This window comes from Portunus trituberculatus, chromosome 14 (genome assembly GCF_017591435.1).
Source record: "Portunus trituberculatus isolate SZX2019 chromosome 14, ASM1759143v1, whole genome shotgun sequence".
Classification (NCBI taxonomy): Eukaryota; Metazoa; Arthropoda; class Malacostraca; order Decapoda; family Portunidae; genus Portunus; species Portunus trituberculatus.
This window is the reverse complement of record NC_059268.1, coordinates 18,188,141-18,204,848: the sequence shown is the minus strand read 5'-3', so window position 1 is coordinate 18,204,848 and position 16,708 is coordinate 18,188,141. Positions and strand designations below refer to the sequence as shown.

General features: G+C 44.7%; 3 protein-coding genes across 5 annotated transcripts in view; all 3 read left to right on the top strand.

The window, feature by feature from the left end:
* The window catches only part of LOC123503356 (neural-cadherin-like), a 294,789-nt gene extending 283,137 nt beyond the window's left edge, over positions 1 to 11,652 (top strand). For all 3 annotated transcript variants that reach the window (XM_045253035.1, XM_045253036.1, XM_045253034.1), the window contains 8 exons: positions 2,564 to 2,686; positions 3,640 to 3,789; positions 8,539 to 8,711; positions 8,894 to 9,080; positions 9,541 to 9,735; positions 9,971 to 10,111; positions 10,978 to 11,181; positions 11,324 to 11,652. In XM_045253035.1, coding sequence (XP_045108970.1) covers positions 2,564 to 2,686; positions 3,640 to 3,789; positions 8,539 to 8,711; positions 8,894 to 9,080; positions 9,541 to 9,735; positions 9,971 to 10,111; positions 10,978 to 11,181; positions 11,324 to 11,650 — 1,500 coding nt within the window. In that variant the 3' untranslated portion in view covers positions 11,651 to 11,652. The remainder of the gene's footprint in view (positions 1 to 2,563; positions 2,687 to 3,639; positions 3,790 to 8,538; positions 8,712 to 8,893; positions 9,081 to 9,540; positions 9,736 to 9,970; positions 10,112 to 10,977; positions 11,182 to 11,323) is intronic.
* On the top strand, positions 11,652 to 15,882 carry LOC123503358. The gene is made up of 5 exons (XM_045253038.1): positions 11,652 to 12,382; positions 12,752 to 12,937; positions 13,113 to 13,243; positions 14,440 to 14,533; positions 14,823 to 15,882. Exons 1-5 carry the CDS (start codon positions 11,869 to 11,871, stop codon positions 15,629 to 15,631), a joined length of 1,734 nt encoding a protein of 577 aa, XP_045108973.1. The 5' UTR covers positions 11,652 to 11,868; the 3' UTR covers positions 15,632 to 15,882.
* A 284-nt stretch (positions 15,883 to 16,166) lies between these two features.
* LOC123503357 (probable 28S rRNA (cytosine-C(5))-methyltransferase) overlaps positions 16,167 to 16,708 on the top strand; it is a 32,867-nt gene continuing 32,325 nt past the window's right edge. The window contains exon 1 of the mRNA XM_045253037.1: positions 16,167 to 16,383. The gene's annotated coding sequence lies outside the window, so the exon portion shown is untranslated. The remainder of the gene's footprint in view (positions 16,384 to 16,708) is intronic.

Genomic DNA, 16,708 nt, shown 5'->3' with positions numbered 1-16,708 from the left:
AAGGCTCTGCAGACTCAGGTCACTGGGAACTCCCATGAGCCTCGTCTGAACACCAGCTGCCGCCCTTCACTTACCTGCTAGCATTTGGTGTCGATCGTCCGCCGCTCAGCCCTCGCCAAGGCAGCTGGAGGCACCGCGGGGAAGGTTAGCGGGGCCGTTTGTCTGCTCCTGACGGCGGTGTGACTGAGGCCTCGCTTGCTGCTTCATATGCATCCAGGAACCTTTTAGTATTATTGTTACTATTACTGTGATGCCATTCAATTGTGTGTGTGTTGTGGTGTTCGACTGCTGCGGAGACATGGCATCATCCTTTACTCTCCCTTTCTCTCCTCTTACCTCCATTTTCTTCTTCCTTCTACTCTTGCGGTCAGTTGTTGTCGCGTGCATGAGTGTGACGAATTTTCCCATTTACTTCAGACAGATTGACATGCATACTTACAACGACACAAGGCAGGCAGACAGACGGACTGATTGACAAATAGACTCAGACAATCGGATGGACAGACCAATAGGCAGACATACGTACAGGCAAACAGGCAGACGGACGGACAAATAAACGTAGATACAAGCAAACAAAAGATAGATAAAAACGAGCATTCACGCAGAGAGACAGACAAAGGGACGGGATAACACACACACACACACACACACACACACACACACACACACACACACACACACACACACACACACACACACACACACACACACGCACGATAAACTAAATGTAATCCCTTTGCTATATCCTTTTCTTCTGAACACACACTCATATATATTTCACAGTTACGTATTTTTCCTCCCGTTAATGCATTTAGGGACATGTATGTACCTGGACTCACTCATTTCCTCCTCCACGAGTGAGATGAAAGTGTCGAGGTGGACAAGCGAGGCGAGGGGAGACCGAGGTGCAAGGGTGAGACAGATTGCCACGCACAGACAGAGAGGGAGAGGGAGTAGGAGGAGAGGGAGAGGGAGAGTGAGAGTGAGAGGCCTTAACTGAGGGGAGGAGTATATGTGCGAGTATATACGTAATGGACTTGTAAGTGTGAGGCAGGGAGCGAGTGAGAGTCTAAGAGAGACAGACAGATAGACAAACAGACAAACAGAGACTGAGACAAAGAAACAGACAGACAGACAGACAGAGAGAGAGAGAGAGAGAGAGAGAGAGAGAGAGAGAGAGAGAGAGAGAGAGAGAGAGAGAGAGAGAGAGAGAGAGAGAGAGAGAGAGAGAGAGAGAGAGAGAGAGAGAGAGAGAGAGAGAGAGAGAGAGAGAGAGAGAGAGAGAGAGAGAGAGAGAGAGAGAGAGAGAGAGAGAGAGAGAGAGAGAGAGAGGAGGAGAAAGCATGTGTGTGTGTGTGTGTGTGTGTGTGTGTGTGTGTGTGTGTGTATGTCGAAAGCTTAGTCAGAGGGTTGGAAAATCGAGGCGAGCAAGGGATGGGCTGCGAACACTCGTGCACTAAAGGATCAGCTGGCTTGTGGATGCTGAGGCCTAGCTGAGTTGGTGCTGACTTTTCCAGCGACAACTGTACACGTCACTACCCGGCCAGGCTCAGTTGGTGGGGATTTCAAGGGATTATAAGCAGCTCCCTGTGTTTAAATCCCGTAAGAGCATGAGATAATAAGGGGAAATGCAAGAAACCAGCAGGGGTACGTGTGGTCTCTTTATAAAACATGCTTGCCTATTTTCTCGTATCATCACTAAATTTTACGACTTTATGGATTTTATGTCAGTTGTGGTATTGTTTTAAATGATTTGTCTCTGCTATGGATCTGTCTCTCTCTCTCTCTCTCTCTCTCTCTCTCTCTCTCTCTCTCTCTCTCTCTCTCTCTCTCTCTCTCTCTCTCTCTCTCTCTCTCTCTCTCTCTCTCTCTCTCTCTCTCTCTCTCTCTCTCTCTCTCTCTCTCTCTCTCTCTCTCTCTCTCTCTCTCTCTCTCTCTCTCTCTCTCTCTCTCTCTCTCTCTCTCTCTCTCTCTCTCTCACTGCAACATTCTATAAGCTGGTGAGTTCTCGTGTAATCTCTGAAATACATCAAGATTCACATTTCCTCTGCCTGGTTTAAACATCAGCTTTGGGGAAACCATCACTTCTCAGGCGTCCTCACCCACCACGCTCTCACCCTCACTGTACAGGAGCACATTTCGAAACACCTGCTTGCACCTACACTGCGTTCAAAAGGCTCTGACCGAACTTACACTTTTTATGGTTCAGTAACAGATGAACCACGTATATACACTATTAGCAGGAGAAAAACTTAACCCCTTCAGTACCAGGACGTGTTTTCATATTCATTCTGCTTACTATTTGGTGATTTTATTTAGTTACAGAAACTTATGTGAGGATTGAAATAGTGAAGACTCTAGCCATTAATCTTTTGATCTCCATAGACCCTTTCTAATGTGAATAAAATCGTCTAATCATACCCAAAACTCGTAGTAAAATGCGTCCCAGTACTGAAAGGGTTAAGAGTCATGCTAACTGTCTCTGTGTCCTCTGAGAACAGTCGTGGTGTGAGAGCTGGTGTTTCTGAATACTGGCCTAAATGTATTCACTGTTTCGTGGCAGGTTAGCGCAATGGACCCAGACCTCCCGCTCACCATCAACCAGGACATCCTCTACTATCTCTCCGAAGAAGATCAGACCAACTTCACCATCGACAGTCACTCCGGCCACCTCTCCGTCAGGGGGGTGAGTGCTCCACCTGCCTTGTCATGATGCTAGCTTTATTGTAACTACTACTGCTTTTACTACTGTTGCTCATGACTACTACTAATGATGATAATAATGGTAATAGTAATAGTAATGGTAATAATAATAATAATAATAATAATAATGATGATAGTGATAGCAATAACACTAATTAAAAACAACACTGCAGTTATATATGAGGTTGCCATCAGTGAGTGATCAGTTTCATATTAAACACAATACTGAGAGCAACACAAAATCAAAGAAAAAAAATTAGAAATAAAACAAAATATTTCCGCCTCATGCAGTAATTAATTAGCCTGGGAAAAAACTGCACTTTTTTTTCATAACTGCATTTTTTTTTTATTGATAAAAAAAAAAAACTGAAGGATAATCTTTGTGAACTGAGAAGCAGTAAAACATTTGCCTAATGAACGTTGCTCTTCTGGAATCTTTTTTTTTTCTTGCTTTTTTTTTTACGGTGAAAAAAATTATTATAGAGTGGAGATGTTCGATACTGCTGCTGCTGCTGTTGCTGTTATTACTGTTATTGCTATTTGTTTATTTGTGTGATTTTTATGTATTTATTTATCCTATTTGTTATTTTTCTACAAAGGAGGAACACTAGGGCTAAGATAAATTCAGGAGAGGAAAAAAGTTATTAATTGATAAAGAAATTCATTACTATTATTATTATTATTATTATTATTATTATTATTATTATTATTATTATTATTATTATTATTATTATTATATTTCTTCTTCTTCTTCTTCTTCTTCTTCTTCTTCTTCTTCTTCTTCTTCTTCTTCTTCTTCTTCTTCTTCTTCTTCTTCTTCTTCTTCTACTACTACTACTACTACTACTACTACTACTACTACTACTACTACTACTACTACTTTACCACCACCACCACCACCATTAATACTGCAACTCTTCTCTCCCGCCGCCTCAGTGCCTGGACAGAGAGGCCACAACACACGGCACCTTGACTCTGCACCCGCGAGCCACTGACGAGGGGGGGAAGGGCCACAATGCTGTCCCCGCCACTGTGCACGTCACCATTCTGGACCTTAACGACAACTATCCATACTTCGTCCGGCCGGTAAGTGGACACCTCGGCTCCCGTAGTGGCCAGGTCAGGTAAGGTGAGATCAGGTATTTATTTATTTATTTTCTCATTAAAGTGAAGAAAAAAATACGTAAAAATGAGATACGAACCCAAAGTGAGATGTGAAGTTTCGCAAGAGAGAGAGAGAGAGAGAGAGAGTGAGTTAAGGGGGGGGGGTAAAGAAATTAAGAACAGCAGGGAAGAATAAGTAAGTTAGTGTTGGATGCACTCGTATATCGTTCGGGAGGAGGAAGGGGGGGGGCCTGGAGGGGGCGTGCTTGATGGTGCTCCTCTTCGTCGTAATCAGAGGAAGAACGCGAGTCTTTTCGTGCATGCTAACGAGGCCATTTGCACTCACCCACCTTCATCTTAATTCAGTAGACGCTTATACTTTGAAAACAAGGAAACATGTGCGTGCTTCTGTTTTTTTTATTTATTTTTTTTTTTCCGTCTGGCTAGGAATGGTTCAACAAAGGCCCCAATGCGTGTCGTTGCCTAAAATGTTGAATCCATTTAGTACATTAGGAGCGCCGCCTCCCTCTTGGATACGCAGCGAGACTTGCATTTCCGGATCAGTGTTGCAACGAGTTTTTACAGATCTTGCTCCGCCTCTCCACTTTTATAACTCGTATATTGCAAACTGAGATGCGTCTTTTTGTAACACTGCCACTTTCATCCTATGTTGCTCTGAATTATTACATTTTCCGTGGCAGATAAAATCATGGAGCTTATGCACGACTGGACTGAGCACGCCCACTGTCTGTACGTAATGAAGACCAGCAAGCCGTGTGTGGCAATGCTGCATAAAATGTGTGGGAACAAAATAACAGTGACTGTGTTGCTGGAAGAAAGCAGGTAATTTGGGAGCCAGAAGGGCTTAACCGGTAACATATCGGCACGCTGGGAGCCAAATGCCTCTTGAAGTTTTTTTAATATTTTTTTCTTTCTTTTTTTTTCTAGTAGCTTTAGGTGGAGTCAGAATTTTTGGAATTTCGTTATTCTTTCTTTCAGGTTCTTGACTTTGTGCGTTGGGTGGCGTTGGCTTTGTTCACAAATTCGAACTGCTTGGAAAATGTGCCACGCAAGAACAGACATACACTGACTGACCTAAATAATGTACATGGCCTTTATCATCTTTGCATCCGTAAGCGTGACACATCGTGAGCTGCACAAGTAGAGACACGAGTATGAGCAACATGCGCTCGTCTTGCTATCCTTCATCCCACGCGAGGCACAGGAGAACCAGTCTCTTAACTCCAGCACGTAGCGACGTGCAGACGTGACTCGCTTGTTCCTGGACCATATTTCAGTCTGGGGGATACGAGAGACAAAAGAATCAAGCCAAATGATGCTTTATTCGAATCTTGGGAGTGAGCAAGCTATTGTTATGTAAGAGTCAGTGGCTGAGGGCAACAAAGAAGCGAAAGAAGGCCCACTGAGAGTGCCAGCCCCAATGGAAAGGTCAAAAGATCAACCAAAATTGCTGGAAAAATGTCGAGATAAAAAAAAGATAAGAACTGAAGATCACATTTAATACAAACATTACAAATATACGTATGTGATTGTTATTTTTATAGCATTACGAAAGATGTACATAAAAAAATAAATAAATTCACAAGGTGCATACGTGTTTTACAAATATTACTCAGAAGTTACTCATGTTTTATGATATATTTCTACTTTCCTTAACTGTCCTCGTCACAGCTTGGCGGGTGAGGACGCCTGAGAAGTGATAGTTTCCCCAAAGCTGATGTTTAAACCAGGCAGAGGAAATGTGAATCTTGATGTATTTCAGAGATTACACGAGAACTCACCAGCTTATAGAATGTTGCAGAGAGAGAGAGAGAGAGAGAGAGAGAGAGAGAGAGAGAGAGAGAGAGAGAGACTAAAGCACCTCATTTTCCCCTCATATTAACGTTCCCTCACTCTCGCACATTTCCGCAAACGAAGTCGACTAATTAAACAGATTTTCTTACTTATATTCTGAACCATAAATTAAGAAACATTAATTTCCACCCTCCCCCCAGTCTCTCTCTCTCTCTCTCTCTCTCTCTCTCTCTCTCTCTCTCTCTCTCTCTCTCTCTCTCTCTCTCAGATTTATGTCCACGCGCCAATGTCTTATTTCTTACACCAATAATGTTCTGGATTCAATTCCATCTATCTTTTCTCTTCTTCTTTCTCGCCCTCTTTCAATCTTCTCTTTTTTTTTTTTTTTTTTTTTTTTTTCTAAACTTATTTTTATTTCCTTTCTTCTTTCTCCTCCTCTTCCTCCTTCTACTCTCGTTATTGTTCTTTCTCTTTGTTTTCTTTCCTTTACGTGTTTCTCTCTCTCTCTCTCTCTCTCTCTCTCTCTCTCTCTCTCTCTCTCTCTCTCTCTCTCTCTCTCTCTCTCTCTCTCTCTCTCTCTCTCTCTCTCTCTCTCTCTCTCTCTCTCTCTCTCTCTCTCTCTCTCTCTCTCTTTCTTTCTCTCTCTCTTTCCTCTTTCTTTCTTTTTTTCAGACACACACACACACACACACACACACACACACACACACACACACACACACACACACACACACACACACACACATACACAGTGGATAAGGTGGTGAGCGTGGGATCGGGCAGACGTCCACGCGTAGGTTCGAATCCCACCACGTACAGCCTTAAAACACTTTGCCATTTGTCGAGTGGTTTAAAGTTACCTACATATCACCATGATACCCAGGTTCTAGGTGGTTACACTCAGGATGAGCTTGGGCGGTGATATGGGCCCTAATATGGGTACCACTATAAATAAAATTACCTGCGCCACTAATGGGCGGAAGCTGAACAGCGCTTCCAATACACTCTTCAGGTGTGCCTACAGGTGCTATAGGCCTTACCGTAAACACACACATACACACACACACACACACACACTCCCATCTCCTCTCTCTATCTACTTTCCTCTCCCATTAATAAAACAGGAATTAGTACTGCTTTCATTAACAGTTATAATATATAATGATTTTTTTTTTCTAAACCGACAAGCAACTAACATACGTACGCGATATCAGAATAATATTTTTTTTTCATTTATTTTTTCAAGTTCCTCGGAATTTTGTTATGAAATATTGCGATTCTTTTGTCCTCGAGAAATATTCGAGAAGAGGAGTGATCGTTTTTTTGTATTGTGTCTAAAAAAAAAAACAGGGAAGGAAAGGTAAAAGCAAGAAAAAAAAATCCATACACTTTTTTATTTTCCTTCTATATCCGTGCTGCGTGATATTGCTTCCTGTTCTGACAGCTATAAGTAAAGGGAGCGTTGGGTGCAGTGGAAGGTTACTCGCCTTTACTCGCTTACGTTTTCAAGCAGTTTGGTACATTTGCCCTTTCTCACCACTTACCAACCACTGTGGGACGTTTCCTCTCATTTTAACGCCACTTCCAAACGATATATACGCTAGAAACTGCAAAATCTATCCTTTTCGTTTCTTTTTTTCTGGTTGCTTATAAATATTTCATAGCTTACAGTGCCATGAATTGTCTCGGAAAGAATTAAGGTCAAGGAAAATACAGACATACAGAGAGGAGCATAACAGCGTAGATGAAGGCTGTGCTGCGTGATAGACATACGTGTGTTGAATGGTGGAAATGTTGAGTGCATAACTGAACTTCGTGAATATTTTTGCACACTCTCTTTACTGTGACGCCCCAAAAACTCTAATATCACCAATCCTCACTGGGATATCACGCTGCTTCTTGGTAATATTTTTGCTCTATTGTGACGCCTCAAAAACCGTAATATCACCAATCCTCGCTGGGATATCACGCTGCTTCTTGCTGTTCCTTGGTGTCTGTTGAACCTTGTAACGTTGCCGTGCGCTGTGAGTGTGGCTATCCTGGCTTCATCATTTTTTTTTATTTTGTGTCTGCTTTATGTAGGAGCAAGGAACTACGGTAACAAAGTACATAGAAAAGGAGGTTCACTCAAGTGCTACCCCCTTAAAGAAGACCTGAAATGTTGAACTGAAATTAGAGAAGAGACTCAAATCTCCCTTTTGAAAGAATTTAGATCATAGGAAGAGGGAAATGCAGTATTAAGCCCTTCAGTATTGGATTGCATTTTTACCTTCAGTTTTGGGTGTGATTAGACGATTTTATTTACATTGTGAAAGGTCTATGGAGGTCAGAAAGTTAATGGCCAGAGTTTTCACTATTTTAATTCCCACATAGGTTTCTGAAGCTGTATAAAATCATATAGTAGGCCGAATAAATATGAAAGCATGTCCTGGTACTGTAGAGGTTAAACAGGTAGGGAGTTCCAGAGTTTACCAGTGAAAAGGATGAACGAGCGTGAATACTGATGCAGCGCAGAACATCACAAACATATCTTGCCGATTGTTGTTTTGTTTTGGTTTTTATTTCGTGTTTTTTCATGATATTATTTCCTAGTGTTTCTTTACCTCTCGTCTTCCCTTCCCTCTCAGTTGTGCGTTGGGAGAATGACTTTTTCAACAGATTTCCCTGATGTATATATGTATCTTGCTGTCTCACTCTGTCTCGATCTGTTCACTGTTCATTGTTTTCTATTTTCTTTTCCTTCGTTCACTTTTCATTTTCCTGTTGTTGTTTTTTTTTATTCCCTGTTCACTTTGCACTTTCCTGTTCCTTGCTATTCCCTCTGTTCACTTTTCACTGTTCTCCATGTCCCACTTTGACTCTGGATTTGTTCACTTTTCACTGTTATCTATTATTTTCTCTTCCCTTCCGCCTCAGTCCCAGAGTTACGCTACAGTGATGGAAAACCTGGAGCCTCACCTCGTGGAACCAGTGGTGCTGCAGCTCGGGGACTTGGACACGGATGAACATGGTTGTCCCTGTTCGCTAGAGTTCCACGCCTCCACCCCCACCGCCCTCAGGGACAGGTTCACCCTCACGCCCCTCGGCAGGTAAGGGAGGGGTGGGGAAGGGTGTGTGTGCAAGGGGGGGATGCTGGGAAACAGAAGGGGAAATGGGGAATGTTGGAAGTTGTATGATATTGTTCGCATTTCAGTATAGATTGTCTCTCTCTCTCTCTCTCTCTCTCTCTCTCTCTCTCTCTCTCTCTCTCTGGCTTTCCTTCTCCCACTAGGTCCCGCTACCGCCTGAGCCCCTCCGCCGTGCTGGACCGGGAACGGCAGAAGGTGTACCGCCTCACCTTCACGGCGCGGGACAGGGAGGGAGTGGGAGGCTTGCGGCATCTTACCGTGGAGGTGGGTGACGAAAACGACTCCCCGATGACTGATGGCGCCTCCACTATCCGCGTATACGATTACCAGGTGAGAGAGAGAGAGAGAGAGAGAGAGAGAGAGAGAAATGATACGTGTTCCGTTAATCTTCAGTGTTGTCTTTTTACTAATAATAATTATACATGTTTATTGTGATAGTAATGTGAGGTTACTGTTAACCATAAATACTATCTATCTATCTATCTATCTATCTATCTATCAGTATGTCTGTTTATTTATCTATCTGTCCACCGATCTATCTATCCTTCTATCTTTTTATCTATCTATATCTATCTATCTATCTTCTTTTAAGAGGAAGGTTTCAAGACATTTATCCCAGACTTTTGGCCTGTTCTATTTGATCTTGAAGGGAATTGGCATTCAAGTGGGCTTTTTTTAATCTTTTATCGCCCTTGGCCGGCTTCCCCTCTTGCATAGGAAAAAAAAAATCTATTTATCCTATCCATTCACCAATTAGTGTGTACCAGCGTGTCTTCCCCGACTTCCCCAGGGTCAGTTCCCCGCCATGGTGATCGGGTCGGTGCACGTGACGGACAGTGACGACCACGACCGCCAGGACAAGACCTTCCAGCTGGAGCAGAGCAGCGGCCTGGAGGCGGCGACACACTTCACGGTGGACCTGTACACTGGGGACATCACCATGCTGAGGGGCACGCCGGCAGGCACGCACACCCTCACGGTCACGGTTAGCACAAGCATCATTTGTTCTTGTAGTAGTAATAGTAGTAGTAGTAGTAGTGGTGGTAGTAGTAGTGGTAGTGGTAGTAGCAGTAGTAGTAGTAGCAGTAGTAGTAGTAGTAGTAGAAGTAATAGTAGTTGTAGTAGTAGTAGTTGTTGTTGTTGTTGTTGTTGTTGTTGTTGTACTAGTAGTAGTAGTAGTAGTAGCAGCAGTAGGAGTGCCGATTCTTCGTTGCCTACAGGTTCACGACAGCTTCCGAGAGGAGGTGGCCGTTGGAGTGACGACGATCACTGTGGTGGAGCTGACACAGGACGCCCTCACTCAGTCCGGCTCCCTCAGGCTAGCCAATATATCCGCCAAGGCCTTGCTGCAGCAGACCGCGGTGAGTAGACCAGAGGAGACCTGACGGGGAGTGGAGGCGTAGACTGTGAAGGTTGCAAAGAGAGAGAGAAAGAGAGACAATTTTCTTATTTTGTGTGTGTGCTTTAAGTTTCGTCATTTATTCTATAGATTTTATTAAACAGGTGGCTTTAATGGAAGGTATTATGGCGTCCAAGGTTGATCTCACGTTCCTAGCATGATACAATAGCTAAACAAAGACTGTAGTACTATGCCATTAGGAAAAATACATGTAATCATCTCGAAAGAAAAAGAAATTAAAATAATCTAATGAGAAACTAAAATATATACGAATAAGGAACCGTGTGTGTGTGTGTGTGTGTGTGTGTGTGTGTGTGTGTGTGTGTGTGTGTGTGTGTGTGTGTGTGTGTGTGTGTGTGTGTGTTAGCGCGTAATGGGATGAGGACGCGGGCTCTTAGCGGGGCTGTAAACAATGTGACTGTCAAGAGAAGGGAGGAGAGACGAGGCGGCGGTGAGTGGAGGCGGCGCGAGGCAAGCAGGTGTGGATGCCATAAGCCGAGTGGGTTTAGGATGGAAATAAGGTGTCAGGTGAGGCGTGTTGCGAAGCCCTTGGGGAGTGTGCAGAAAATTTAGGTACATGTTGAGAAGAGAGGTATGAACGTTGGAGGGAACTGAATTTAAAAGCGAAATGTTTAAGAAAAGTCAGAAATTTAAACAATAAAAAGGGATTATAACGATTTGTTGTGACATTACATACATACATACATGCGATAAGGTAAGCAAGCTTTTTCTTTTATTCCCCGTAGCCAATTTTCCTGATACTAAAAGAGAATCGTAATATTTATCCCCTTAGCTCTTATCCCTTCATCCTCGGCCTTCCTCCCCCAGCCAGGCGTCGTGAGAACCAGCCTTTACGATCGACTCAGGAAACAGATCGCAGACATCCACCAGATATCAGAGGATGAGGTGGACGTGTTCTCGCTGCGGGACGCTCCTGCTGGGGAAGGTGTGGATGTGCGCTATAGCTGCCACAGGTCACCTCTCTACAGCGCCGCTCGTCTCAACGGCCTCCTGCTGGGTAGAAGACAACAGGTAACGCTTATATGACTCCCAGAGGAGATCCATCCCTTTTAAAGATATTGCAACCTTTTGTATAAAACATGTGTGGATTTGTGGTTGATATACTCACCCTCATCAGTATGCATTATGTTGTGCTTCCTTCCTCACTGCCCAGGTTTCCGCGGTGCTCGGCGTAGACATCCCTCTTGTGGACATCAATTTGTGCCTGAATGAAGCCACATCTCCTTGTGGTGGCCAGAGCTGCCAGCACACTCTGCGGCCAAATCTCACTGCCCCGCTCGTGGTTTCCAGTGCTTCTGACTCGCTCGTTGGGGTGGACGTCATTGATGACTATGCCTGCAGCTGCGGGCCGCTGGAGCCTCCCCCGTCAGTGTGCTACCCCGGCTTCTGCATCAACGGTGGGGAGTGCCACGTGAGAATAACACCCTCACCTGCACCTGTCCCGACGCTGTCAATTACGGCCCGCGGTGTGAGCTCCTGACTGCCAGGTTTGAGGGTAACTTCGCGTGGTACAAGCCGCTGACAGTGTGCGAACGTTCCTCCCTCTCGCTCACCTTTGAAAGCCGCGACAAAAATGGTGTCCTGCTGTACACTGGGCCGACAGTTCCTTCTCCTTGGCCGGATTATCCCAGAGACTTCCTGTACGTTATCCTGCGAGAGTGGGTGGTGGAGACCTTCCTGGACCTGGGGACGGGAACCATGAATATCTCCATCCCTATCGAGCCGAACCCCTTCAGACACTTCCAGTACATCGTAACGTGGGGCGAGGGGCGCGTCACGGCAGAGGTGATCAACTGTGGCATGAACACCACCACGGATGGCTATGAATCGTGCAGAAAAATTGTCCCTTTGGCGAGATTGCCCAGTAGCAGCAGCAGCAGTAGTAGTAGTAGTATCATCAGCAGCAGCAGCAGTAATGCTGTTCCCAGCCACCTGCTTAACGCCCAGGGACCTCTACAGGTGGGCGGCGTCGCATCCATGGTCAGCTTCCTCCAATTGGCGGATTCGTATGGCTGGACCCTCACGCCACCCAGCACTTCCCCCTTCGCCGGCTGCCTGCTGGAGCTGCGCCACAACGACCGGCTCTACGACCTCAACGCCACAGACTTCACCAAGCATCCCATTCACCCGTGTGACGCCCCCAGGACCTCCCGAGTGGTGTTTGGGCGACACTCTATCATCATCATCCTCGCCAGCCTCCTCAGCCTGCTGTGTAAGACCTTCTCGTCCTTTACATACTAACACCTATGGGAGGCTCTTCGCCAAAACTAGAATTTTGGCTCCACGTAAATCATTCACATTATAATCTTATAAGGATGGAAATTATTGTTGTTTGTGATTAACTTATAAATCGCAAAGCAACAGCAGACGAAAAAATCAAATTAGTGAGGGAGTAGCTGCAAGTGAGAGAAATATTAGGCAAATTCATGACTATAGATAATACTCATACATGGAAATGGGTGGGCTTGTTTCATACAGGGATCGCCACTTGTACGTCTCATTCTTTCTTGCAGTTTATTTTCTTATATTTTTCTCGTGAATATATATAAATAAAGAGTGCACGCACCTCTCCCTATGACAGTGCTGGTGGTGGTGATCCTGTGCCTGGCGCGCCGCGGGAGAAAGTCACTGTCCTACCCCGACCTGGACCGCGAGCTAGTCAAGGAGACGATGGGTGGCACTGACCTGGAAGGGTTTGGCGAGAAGGACGTGACTCACTTCGACCTTAAGTTCCTGCAGGTGACCCCGGACGGCTACCTGGTGGGAGGTGAGTGGTGGTGGAAGGCGGGGTGCCCTCTGGTCGGATAGGAGTTAATGCATCGTCTCCACGTGTAAACATATGAGGAATGCTGACATTTCATCCCAGGGACTACCACGTGTAGGGCTAATGGCTTCTTGCAGTTCCATTCATGTTCTTATCACAGCTTTGTTTTCCTGCACAGACGAGAATGAGGGTCCGCTGCCAGACGTGACCCAGGACGCCTGTCACAGTAGCAGCAGCACCAACGGCCCCCCGACCCAACTGCCTGAGGGCGTCACTATCGGAGACTTCATCAAGGAGAACATTGTGAAGGTGAGAGAGAGAGAGAGAGAGAGAGAGAATGAATGAATGAATGAACAAATAAATGGATAAGACGCTTCATTCACTTTGCTCTTGCTATTTAAACCATCATTAAAACTCAAGAATTAGCACTCTTCTGAGGGTCGATACTAGAGAATACAGGTAATAGGTAGTAGTAGTAGTAGTAGTAGTAGTAGTAGTAGTAGTAGTAGTAGGCGTATGGGTTTGTTGTAGAGGTGGAAGGCGAATGGAAGCAGAACATTGATAGTTGAATGAGAGAGAGAGAGAGAGAGAGAGAGAGAGAGAGTCAGACAGAAAAAAAGACTGGTAAAATGAACAAAATAAAGAGAGATAATCCTGCTAAATTCTCCATCACAAGAGTCGCGTGTCAGTCAGCGTGTGTGTGTGTGTGTGTGTGTCGGGAGGAGGATGGGGGGGAACCAAGCCGAAGTTCACAAGTCACCGCATTCTCTCACATTTCGACGCCTGGTCTCGATAACTTTCAGAATGCTGTTATAAAAGGAACTTGTTTCAGAGGATGTTTTCATGGTTCTAGTGACGCTTTATAAAGAATTCTGCACTATCAATAGACAAGACACTTATAAGAATCTGATTTATTATATTTGTGATGTTTTAAAATAGTTTATACATCACAAAACGTTTACTTACTGGCCTGACGCGGCATTCACCAGAAACAAACGAAGCATCATCCAGATCTTGAGTTTGTGTTTTCTTTTGTAATGGCTGCATCTCCGTCTCATGAGTTGTTTATTGTATGTCTCCCGTCTCTCCTTCAGTTCCTCCGCGCAAGGCTTACTTCCTGGCCATTCCATCGGTTATTTTGTTTGTACCTTTTGTGTTAATGCACGGGGGAGCCAGCACTGTTTTGGAATGCGTGTCTTAAACTCATGAATATCTTGCCTTCTTTTGTTTCTCATTCTCGTGTCGCATTCAAAAAATATTCTTTCAGGAAGAGATTACCGGGACATCTCATAGATTACGCTACATCGTTAATTTTCTAAACCCTCACTCAGAGCGAAAAATAACGAACTTTTTCTCTTTCTTTTCCCTTGTTCTTCGCGAGCCATCATTAAACCTGCGGAAATATTCATTGCTTATAAATTTCAAGTAGTTACGTGAGTTTAGATCCTTCCACCTCCCACTCTTCGTCTCCCCTTTCCCTAGTCTGAACCTGGCTTCCGTCACAGGTGGACCAGCAGCACCAGGAGGTGGAAGACGTGCGTCACTACTGCGTGGAGGGGGACGAGATGTCGGCCGCCTCTTTGTCCTCCCTTACTTCCGGTCGGTGGTGCTATGAGAGAGAGAGAGAGAGAGAGAGAGAGAGAGAGACCCAACGAGACATAGCTATTAACTTTATTGCACTCAGCATCCTTCGCATCCAATAGTCAAGTGTTTGTACAGTGTGTTTAGTTATCGCAGCTGAGTGCCATCATTACTAGTCCGTTATAAAAACTCAAACAAGCTATTGACAGTTTGGACTCCTTTCGTATAGGTGGCCTCCTATAACAATAATCCTGTTTATCTTTTTAAGGCAAAACCCAAACTCACTAAGGTTCTCGCGGCCTCCCAGGTTCCTCACGGGGCGACATGATTTTCGACTACCGGATGGACTGGGGTCAGAAGTTCGAAAAGCTTGCACAGATCTACTGCGCAGGAACTGAGGCGGACGAGGGCAGTGAGGACGACTCCCCCAACGCCCTAAACAAGCCGTCCAGAAGCCCACCCTTCCTGCCTCTTGAGTCATCTAGCGAATTGAGCAGAAATGGGGTGCGGCCCTCTCCTCCTTCACCTGCTCCCTCTTCCCCATCATCTTCGGTGGCCGCCGGGAGTAGGTCTTCGTACATGACTAAATCTCACAAGAGGCCGCAGCCACCCGTCCTTGTCACCAAGAGCACAGCTAGTGGGCCTCCGACTTATGTGCCGCAAAGTAAATTAAGTGGTAGTGCCCAGGTAGACACCTCCTCACATTCTTCTTCACACAAGCTAAACCAACAGAAAATCGATCCTCAGTCAGTATCAAATAAGCATAAGTTAAAAGCGCCTCCCTCGTCCCTCCCCTGCACACAGCAAGTGAACGCACAAACTCTCACAAAAAGTAAACGCAAGGCCGACCCTTCCGTTACCACCATCAATAACCTGTACACCAACCCCGCTCAGCGCTCCACCGTGACCACGAAGGGATCGGACGCCTCCTGTGACAAGCCCGAGAAAACTTCAAAGGAACCCGTCGTGAATGGACACTTAATTAGCAGCCCAGGACCCCGCCAGTGTGGAGAAAAGGCCACGCCACATTTAAGTAAATCGGGCACGAAAAAATGTGACAACCAAAAGGCCGCCACGACGGCAAAATCGGCGAAAGGTGTAGAAACTTGGTGTTGATGATTGGAAAGGTTAGAGCAGAGAAAATTAGTGAACTCAAAATGGTGATGAGCCTTGCCCTACCTTTTGCTCAATTGAAGCTTATTATAGACATTGTGTTCTCTGAATGAGTAAAGTGCGGACTGAATCAGCAGATGTATATGTGAGCTCCGAACTCAAGGGGCTAATGACCGATGAATGCATTTGTCCTGTTTTTTCATTTCTTTTCTTTCTTTTTTTTTCCCATCATTAAAAGTGTACTCCATCGCTGACGTGGACTTTGAATTAACCCATATTCCCATTACTCATGGTAAGTGATGTGCGAAGTTAAGTCTTTATTTGCAGAAGGTAGAATGGTTCAATTTTTTACTTCTCGTTTTCAAATAAAGATCCAAACTACGCAAACATGCCTTGCTTTCTTCGCAGTACATTCTATTATTTCAGTTCTAATAGTTTGTGAACGATGAGGTAATTAAGTGCGGGGAGGTGTGTCCGGAGCTTCGAGAGAAGATTGATTGTGAAGCAATGGGCTACCAAGGTCAGTGTGGCGAGAGAACACAGGCGGGAGTATTGTGGAACAGGGTGCCGGCATTTTCAGCTGTTGTAACGGCATATCTGATATGTCCGATTTACTTGACTATGTGATAGTGTGTTTGATATTTCCATGAATTGTTGGACGTCAGTCATTGAGGGAGAATGAAGAGAACCAGCCAGACTATAACACAACAGCGCCAGACGGAAACAGACGAGATGGAGGATTCACTTACATTAAGGTAATTTTTTTTTTTTTTTTTTTTTTGCTAGAACTCTTCCACAGTGGTACTTTTTAAGACCAATTAACGTAATATTAGCACGGGGTAGCAGTCCTCATCCACCGTGTTTTGTACACTATCTAACATAAGAAAAGAGGGAAGCTGCAAGAGGCCGTCAGGCTTATATGTGACAGTCCCTGCATGAGCAAACAATAACATTCAAATGGTGTAATTTGAGATTATCTAATTCCAGCAAGATCTACGCCAGTTAAGAATAGACATTATTTTTTTCTTCTCTTTTTTCTATATATAACTAACTTATTTTCGTGATAAGAAGTGACATTTG

What these genes read in the sequence shown, in the direction of transcription:
- LOC123503358 (XM_045253038.1), top strand. Translation starts at nt 11,869, where the DNA reads ATGAATATCTCCATCCCTATCGAGCCGAACCCCTTCAGACACTTCCAG. An exon ending in TCAAGGAGAACATTGTGAAG is followed by an intron (nt 13,244 to 14,439) that starts GTGAGAGAGAGA and finishes CTTCCGTCACAG; the next exon opens with GTGGACCAGCAGCACCAGGA. An exon ending in TTTGTCCTCCCTTACTTCCG is followed by an intron (nt 14,534 to 14,822) that starts GTCGGTGGTGCT and finishes GCGGCCTCCCAG; the next exon opens with GTTCCTCACGGGGCGACATG.